A 9680-nucleotide genomic window follows, 5' to 3' on the forward strand; every position below is an offset into this window, starting at 1 on the left:
TAAATACTTCTTCTTTTATAGGTTTTGTGATTTTTTTCTTAGTTTTATTTATGGCAACTGAACATTTGCTCTATAACTCATCTTGTCTGTTTGTCCATGCGTGATTTTTGTGCTTTACCACTTATGTATGTTGTCATCATTGTTTATTTGTTAAAGAAGAAAATAGTTTTACCTTCATTTCAAAATTGTTTCACTATTCACTAAGTATAACTAAGTTAATAATTTTAAAAATCCACCAATAAATTTTATTTTATTTTTAGTTATCACTATTTTACATAAAATTTGTTTTTCTCACTTATTATATTATTATTATTATTATCACAGAAATAGTACAATGCTAAAATTTATAACTCCATTGAGTTTATGGAAAAATGTATTTATTAGTATGGCATGTATAGGTAATTAGATAACAATTAGAACAATAACATGAGTATTATTTTTCTTATTTATTGTTGTATTATATATAAATGTGTATTTGTAAGAATATTGTCTCTATGTGTAAGATTATTTATGTGCGTTTAAGCACAGTCCAAAATTAGTGTGCGCGGGTGTGTGTGTGTGTGTGTTTGTGCGTTGATGTTAACCCCCTCTAAAATTAAGGCGGACGATATGTTTTGACTTAACTACGAGGGGGTAGCTGCTTAACTAAACTACTAAGGTGTTGATCACTGATCACTTGCTTACAAATTTAACGCTGGTTCTGTGGTCGTTATCGTTATATTAAATCACAGTACAATCATAGTCCTATCGGGCTACTGGATTAGATATATTTATTCTAGTTTGGAACCATCCGTTAAATCTCCGTGGTTGCAAAGTGTTTCCGAGAGGGGTTGGTGTTATTCAAGGGGAGGAAAAGAGGAAAAGTTATTGTATTGGTCAGGGGGTAAGGGGGACACCTCTGAATGTTCATTCATTGTTCATATAACATAGTTAATGTTAAATTTTTTACAAATGCTTTGATGGTTTTAGATTTTCTAATTTTTAAAGTCTTGGTATTGTTTTAGGCTATTTTTTCAACCTTCGATTACAGAGTCACTAGCTGTCAGGGGCGCAGCTGCTAGTCCTATGTGACATAGTAAGGTTTTTTGTCTGTCAGTTGAGATCTCGGTAACCACTGAACAGTTGGATTTATTGTCTCCAGGGAAGCTTTATACAGGATCTAGGCAGGTTTTTGTCCAAAAGACTAGTTGCTCAGTCGCTAGTAATTAAGATTCCTACTATATAACAAATTAGTTGCTTCGCCCCTAGCCTCTAGGTGAGGGCGAAGGAGGTCAAGAATATAGTCGAAAATCATCCAAAGACAATTATAAAGCTTTCCTGAGGAGTTCAACCAATTAAGAGATCATTAGCTTTAGACAAACTAACCTTATTACTTTACATTATAGGATTACATAATTGTTTGTCTTGATCATCAATATGTATTTTTAAAATCAACTTGTCATTCCACATAAAAATAGTTTTAATTATTGTCTCTAAAAAAAGAAGCTAGCTATTAAGTAAAATTTATATTTAGCATTTTTATATGGTAACTATATCCAAGGGGTAGTTCTGGTCTGGTTCGACTTTATTTTACTTTACTTAGAGGGTGAATTTAATGCTGTAATAGTTAGGGTGCTTAACTATTTTAATCCTAAGGAGCTTTTTTAATAAATTGAAAATAAAATCTAATTGGCGCTATCACACAAAGTACCTTCGAGCATCCTCTTATCTAAAAAAAATTTAATATCAAAATAACCAAACCTAACCTGACATGGTGATAATAAAAAAAAAACATCCAAACCCCCTTATTTTAACCTATTTTAGAAATAGGGGAGGGGCCTTTAGTGCTTAACAAGGAACTTATTGTGAAAGCGCCCTATTTTTTTCTCCCTTTTTAAAACTTTGATTGACTATTGACTCTCGGGGTACAAGTCCATACTCTGCATTTTAAATTGCAATGTAACGTGCTCAATCGCCTAGGGTATCAACACCCATCAGACAACCAACCCTTTGATTGCACGACCTTTGTCTGAGAAGTCCTAACTGTGCATGGTAATGAGTTGCTCCTGTTTTGGGCCATGGGATTTATGTCGCGTATCTGACATAGCAGCAGTAGAAACCATTTTTAATGTCTTTAGTTATGACGCGGTGTCGTACCGAGATTCGAACCAATTACCTTCCAGACGAAAAGCGGATGCGCTACATGTGTAGCCACGGTCGCGGGTTTTAAAACTATGATGCACCCTAATTTTTTCAGTTATTGTTATTAGTACAAAATAAGACAAATTTACAAAATTCTTCAAAATGAACGGGAGAGAGAACGAGAGAGATAGACAGAAGTGAGGTAGGGAGAGGAAGAGAGAGAGAGAAAAAAAGATACTAAGGGAGGGAAGGTAATAAGAAAAGCCGATGGACAGGGCGAGTAAGAAAAAGCGCAGCAACGCGCGCAACCACAGCTAACCAAGGGTGGTAGATAAAAGTTTATGATGATAGGGGAAAAAGTGGGAGGGAGGAATTTACTTAATCATACTCCGGTATCAGAGAGTCACAGAGAAAGGCAACTAAACAAGACTGAAAACGGTCATAGATGCGTAGTGAAGACAGGGAAATTCCCTTAAAAATCAGCATGTTACGTCATAAAAACGAGGGATTATCCATCTCTTTTTAGGGGTTTTCTTTCCCACTACTCCTCTCCTCATTCCTTATTTTAATGGCGTCATTGAGGGACTTTCTTCGTCTTCTATATAATTCAAAGATTGTTAGTTGTAGAAGTTGGATTTTTTAGCACTTACTAGGATTATCTATTCTAATATCCTCATAATGCACTCTTTGGTGAACTTATAAATTATCTTTAAAAAAAATGAAAAAAAAAACCATAATTTAAATCTGTACTAACTATCAAAATTCCTCCCTTTCAATAGCTAGCGCAATAATCCCTCAATATTTTTGATTACTAAATTAAGCTATTTATTACTTAATCTTAACCGCAAAAAAATAGTAGCGAATTATTTGTAATTTTGTTGCATTATTTTACAAATTTTTAGCAGTAATGAAATAAAAATCTATTTTTACTAAAACTTGTATAAATCCAACTTGTCTGAGGGAAGTGCATGGATACTATAGAGATTCTACGCATCATTAAAGAAAGAGAGAGAAATAAAAGGAAAAGAGAGCTAAAAAGAGAGAGGGAGAGTTGAATGATTCATAAGAAGACAACAAATAAAATATTAGACAGCTGGTATATAATAACTTTTATAAATTTATGTAATATATTAAAAGCGAAGCTTTTTACAACTTTCGGCGCGTACGTCCGTAACGAATTCTTTGTTAGGATAGAACCTTTCTATCGACTTAACTTTGAATGATGATTCATCTATAATACAAAGTAGAACGATGTCTATCTGTCTGTATGTTTGTCTGTTTGATTGTTTTAACGAAGGATCTCGCTAACCGCTTAACCAATTGGGTTCTCCTTAACAGGGTAGCTTTTCATAGGTCCCGGGAAGGTTTAAAACTTTTTTGGGGGAGGGTACAACCACCCACCCAAGAAAAATCGCCCCTAGAAAAAATTACCTCCCCCTAAATTTTTTTTTCAATTTTTTTAAAATAAAATTAAAACGGGTAGGAGGGCATCCCCCCCCCCAAAAAAAAAAAATTTTCTCCAGCCAATTTTATTTTCCTTTTTTTAAATATCTACATTAAGAATAGTTTATCCAATTCAATTCCCCCCTCCTAAAGGGGTCCTAGAGGCCTCTAGGGGCGAAGCCGCTAGTGTAACTACAAAGTGTAAAATTGAAAGCTTATTAGCTCTATAAACTTTAATAGGAAAGTTTTAAAGATCTCTAAAATTGAAGCTGTAAATATAAATGCAGAAGTTACAACAATAATTTTTTGCATATTTAATATGAAGCGTTTCTAAATTCAGCATCGGTCCGTCTAACAATAAGTTCGTCCGTATCAGATAAATCTTATCTTTATTTTAAGTATTTTAGAATTATCCTATCGATTTCAAACATGAATCATCATACCACAAAAATAAACAGTTTAGAAATCGTAGCAACTCTATAATCATTACAAGAATTCTTGTATGTCCAATTTTAACAAGGTGACTTTTTAGTCCATGATATATGATATATTTTTTTCATATTGATTCCTTTAACGATCAGGTACAATGTTAATAATAAGATTTGCGAATATGTATAACTTTGTTTCAGTATCTATCGGACAGACGACAATGTTCTACTTTGTAAAATGTTAATAAACAGCATCTGCATCTAACATTTTCCCCAAACAACACAATTCCTAATGCAAAATCCTTTTAAGGATCTTAATGGACAGACACTCTGGACTTTATCTTAAATACAACAAATTGCATTTAATTCCGTAAGTATTAATTTGTATATCTGTCAAATAAAATGCCAATTTTTAGCCAGAGTTGTAATTTTAAGTAATCAGTATTGCGGCCAACATTATACCACTGCTACTGAACATAGAAATTTGAAACAGTTCAAGTCATTAATAAGGGGATATGGGATGGTTAAAAATCTGATTTTTGTATTTTCTTAGTAACAAAGGTCATTCCTTCCAAAGTCGTCTTTGCAGTTTTTTTTTTTTGTGGGGGGGGGTGGTAGAAAATATCACAAGGAAAGGGAAGATCAACCCTTCTCCCCCCCCCCCCCCGTTTTACATTCTTGTTCATTTCCTTATGTCTGTCTGTAATGTTGCTGCTATCTTTCAGTTCTCTTTATTAATACATCATTAAACTATCACCTTATTAATTCTGCATGCATGGTATTTCAATGTTAAATTGAGGATTTGACAGACAGAAGAATGAAAGCTTTAGAGACTTATAGACCCCCCACTATTTTTTAAAAAGGTGGGGGGGGGGAGTATCAGTGCTCATCATTAACTTTGTGCGATAGCAAATATTTTTGCTTTTGTATAGTACAGTTTTGCAAGCTAAATTAAATTTTTGCAACAACGGCTCAGCAGTGTGGCATTATTGATATTTAGCAGGGGAAGCTTCTGACAAAATAGAGGCTTGGGTTGGCAGCGGCTGAGCTGAGCCGCGCTGCCGAGACCAAATATTTTGGTCTCAGAGCATATAAAATTAGATAACAGTTACCTACATTTTAATATGAATTCCAGAGCAACTCAACATCCAATAAATTTCGCGCACTATTTATTTTTTGCTAAAGTAACACTATTCGTGTGTTTTGTGTATGCATACATGAAATGTGACAGATATTCAACAATTCTAACATAGAAGCCTCTAAGGGGACTTTAAATGGAGTGAATAATACGACCCCCCCCCCTTTTTTATCAATTTTAGTAATAAGAAGAAAATGATTTGGGGTAATTTTATTCTAGGGGCAATTTATTTTGGGAGGTTGGAGATTTCCTCTTCGTAAAAAACTATAGGCCTTTCCTAGACTTATAACAAGCTCCGTTGTAAAGAAGAATCATATCAGTTCAATTTTTAATGTGAGATCATTCGCTAAAGAGCAGATCTGAGCACCAGTTTCATTTTATTTTTATAAAATCGTTACATGATTATAATTGTTTAATAACTACTCGTGTGCTCGAGCAATAATAAAATGCAATAATCATTAAACCATAAAAAATGTTTGCATATTTATTAAATAACAGGATAATTTTATGCTATATTTTATTTTGATAAAAAATTGCAAATTTGGTTTTTAAATTAAAATGAAGGTACTTGCTTACATGTGGTAGACTGGAGCACCGAAAACCACCCCCCCCCCCCCCGCTTAGTTTTGACAAAAATCAAAAATAAGGGGGGGGGGGTAGTTTTTTAATGTCTGGAAAACGGCAAGGAGGAAAAGTGCTCAGCAAGGCAAAGACTTAACCCCCCCCCCCCCTTAATTTTGATTTTTGTCAAAACTAAGCGGGGGGTTAAAAACTACCCCCCCCTTATTTTTGATTTTTGTCAAAACTAAGCGGGGGGGGGGGGGTTTCGGTGCTCCGGTCTTCACATGCAAGCAAGCACCAAAATGAAAATAAAACATTTTAAAATCTAATTTTATATTTTCCTTATATACATATATACAATTTAAATGTGGATAAAAATCCTAAGAAATTGTTATGTATAGATATTTTACAAACAAGGATGAAATCATCCATAACCAGCAAAGCTCTTGAATTTAAAAATAAGATCAATAAAGGAAGTAATGTGATATTTATCTTCAATAACAGCTGAGAAAATGTATTTTAGGTATTACTGATGGACAATATTATTTATACAGTAGGCGTTTATTGGTCAGTAAAAGTTCACCAAAATAAATTAGCCTTTTATCTCAAATTTTAAAGGAGAAAAACACATTTCCGTAAAAATTTTATGTCCTTTAGAGCCTTACAGACAGACTGACGAACCAAGTGAGATTTAGAGCAGGTTCTCAACAATCAGAAAATCTTCACCCGAAAAAATCATCGGTTTATCTAGAAGTAAATCAAATAGAAATTAAATGAGCGTCAGAGCATTACCGATAGAATGTCGGACAAAGTACATTTGTACATGATGTTTCTCATTGACATGGAATATTCTTTAAAAACTTCATCCGTCTCTGTCGAATAACATCTTAGAAATTCACGTTCTCTCATACCGTTTCTAACATGCAGACGGACAAATGTAAGACATTTCGAATTATAAATTAGCTACGCTACTAACAATTCAGATGAAATTTACTGAAGCTTCCTTCGATTTCTCCCAAAGTAGAAGATTGATTTATCGTCCATTGTCCTATTCTATTAAATAAAGTAAGGTGTTAGTCTATATAGTTTAAGTCCTGTGGTGATTTAAGGTTATATTTCGGCTACCTCCCTACTCCTTAGAATATAGAGCCGGCCTAGATGGTTGGGGGACAGCCTCTATAACATATATAAGAAATAATCTAGATAACCATGAAATTTTCAAGTTTACAAGTATTAGTTTCCATGGATATTAGGATAAGGAAATAAAGGAAAAATTAGTCTTTCTCTAATTCTTCTGTCTTTAAATTCCGGCTACTCCAAACAAATATTTATAGCGTTTATATAATTAAGCTATTTTATTTCTTTCCAATGTCCTATCTTTTATCCCTGTCTAATCCCTGTTTTCCTTAAATGCAATGATAAATATCAATGCATGATTTAAGATTAAATGTTAATATTGAAAATTAATGATGATCAGTTCGGATACTTTGGATTTTAAATCAATGCCTCTTAAAGGGCGTCCAAGCATTTCAAAACAGTTTTTTGCAAGTAACATACATATAGGAAAAATTATGTAAGGATTTAAAATTAGAATTCGTTATTTTCTTACTTTAAATTTCAATTCAAGTCCTAAGCTTGATGCTTTTATTGATATATTTGATAATAATAAGAACGATTACGATATATTTACATATGTGTTTATATTTCAGAAATTTAGGGAAAGTAAAATTCACTTTAATCTTCTGTAATATAAAGAAGTAAGATGTATGTGTCCGTATGAAGCTAGAGATGTTGGTTTCCCCTCCCCCACCCCCATTTTTTAAAAGTTGTAAACCTACAGATTTTGAGTTGTAAAGGAAAAAATGTTATCGTATCCTTCATCTCTGAAGTTCAGTGCAGTCGTGATAACTTTATAATGGTAACAATAACTTTAACTATAAATAAATATCTTAATTTATCATTTTCATTAAATTTCTATAATCATTCCAAGCATCCAATCTTTCTTTACGGGGCTATATTAATATATATGAAATGACAAAACTTCATCTGATTTCTGTCCTTTTCCTTTGTCCCAATTAATTTTATACTTTTAAGTCAATTTCAGTATGAATAGTTACTGCTGCGCTAGACCAAGTTACAGACAATAGAAATAGAAGAGTAGAAGAATATTCTGAACCCTTTTTTCGTCAAATCTAAGAGAGAACATTCCTAGCAGACAAAAATATTGTTTACTTTCGACTCAAGCTGATGTGGATTCTTAAAAAATGATAGACTCGCTATTCGATAGTGAGGCAAAATTATTTTTGTGAAAAATCATCCAAAAGCACATTAAAAATCTACAAAAATTAAACAAAATCATATGTTAATAACCCTCTTAAGATTTTATTTCATTTTTGTAAATTTTTTTATTCGATTTTGGAGGATTTTTCACAAAAATAATTTTGCCTCACCAGCGAGTTGCCAGCCTAACTTTTTTTTTAAGAATCCAACTTTGTTTCAAGCTTTCAAATTGTAAACGAAATTTTTGGGCAATTAATTCTGATTCCGCAAAGCTTTCTACTAAGAAAATATACTGTTAACAGCTGACTTTTATGTATGTATGAAATGAAAAAAAACATGCCTTCGTAGGAAAATGTGTACATAATTTCAACCAATGAGATCCAATGTAAATTCCGATGCGATTCTCCTATTGGCTCAATCAGACATTCCCTCTCTTTCTTAGTACCTTTATTTTACAGACATAATGTTATGAGTTTACCCTCTTTATCCCTGGATGTAATATGCCCAACAGAAAGGATTAACAATGACCCTTTACATTCAACATTTCAGGATTTAAAATATTTTGGGTGATTAAGAAACGATTTGTGTATTAACAAATAGAAATAAACAAGACTAAACAGAACCAAAGTTTTGAAGATATTAAAATTATCAACTCAAAGGGGTAATTACCGCGTACGAACTTGAGAAACGGCATTTTCTTACTCATAGACCCATGTAATGTCCATGAGAACACTTCCTTCCTGTACGCTTCTTGTCAAAACCGTTGGTATTTACAAACAGGTAATTTTTGAAAGCGAAGCTTCTCTAATTAGGGCCTCGGTCCATCCGTCCGTAACGGTTAGCTCTTTTCGTTTATTTAAACAAGTTAGAATTGTCCTATCGATTTCAAACTTTGCATGATGATTACTATAACAGTTAGGTCTAACTTAGAAAGCGCAGCAACTCTATAATCATTACCAGAAAGTCCGTGTGTCTATTTAAATCAAGCTGATTTTTTACTTTTTTGACAACAAATTTTCGTATTTTAAAACTATCCTATTCTTCTGCTTTTTTGGAATACTGATTCCTATTACAACAAGGTACAATGTTATAAGCGAAGCAATCTCTATAATCAAGTACTAAAAATGTCAGTATGTCCTTAAACAGTTTCATGTATTTAAGCAGGTTTGCAACAAATTTTCTTACAATTTTGTATAGGTATATACTTATGCATTAATATTCTGCTTATTTAGTTCTGACAATCTACAAATGGTCGTTCGTTCTTCCATTTCAGAGATTTTTTGGATGTTGTCATCCTTGTTTCAGCCTAAATTAGTAAATATCTTTAATAAAAATTGAAAAAACTTCAAAAAATTTGTATATAATCTACTTATATGCATATCAATATAAGTTTGATGAGTTTATTCCTTATATCATAATTATAGGAATCTCTCTTTGGAGTAAGTTTAGCTTTCGACCAAAATTAAACGCGGCATTCAACGCATCAGCCATCGTATTTCACATAATTTCTCTTGTCAAAATTTCCTCATTTTTCGTTACTCTTTGAATCTAAAAATAGAATTTCACAAGTTTTACATAAGTATATCAAACATAAAAAATACAATTTATATTAATTAAATTCTTAAATCAAGTTATAATTTCATTCAGTAAATAAATTTTTTAAGGGGGATAATAGTTAAATAGATTTTGTCCATTGACCAATTAAAATG

The 9680-nt window shown here is 32.5% G+C and overlaps 1 protein-coding gene across 1 annotated transcript in view; it reads right to left on the bottom strand.

The window, feature by feature from the left end:
- Positions 1 to 645, bottom strand: part of LOC145329374 (juvenile hormone esterase-like) — an 84854-nt gene extending 84209 nt beyond the window's left edge. The window contains exon 1 of the mRNA XM_080173461.1: positions 173 to 645. Within this exon, the coding sequence (XP_080029587.1) occupies positions 173 to 178 (6 nt within the window). The 5' untranslated portion in view covers positions 179 to 645. The remainder of the gene's footprint in view (positions 1 to 172) is intronic.
- Positions 646 to 9680: the final 9035 nt, after the last annotated feature.

This window comes from Acartia tonsa, chromosome 10 (assembly GCF_053477335.1).
Source record: "Acartia tonsa isolate MP-2025a chromosome 10, ASM5347733v1, whole genome shotgun sequence".
Classification (NCBI taxonomy): Eukaryota; Metazoa; Arthropoda; class Copepoda; order Calanoida; family Acartiidae; genus Acartia; species Acartia tonsa.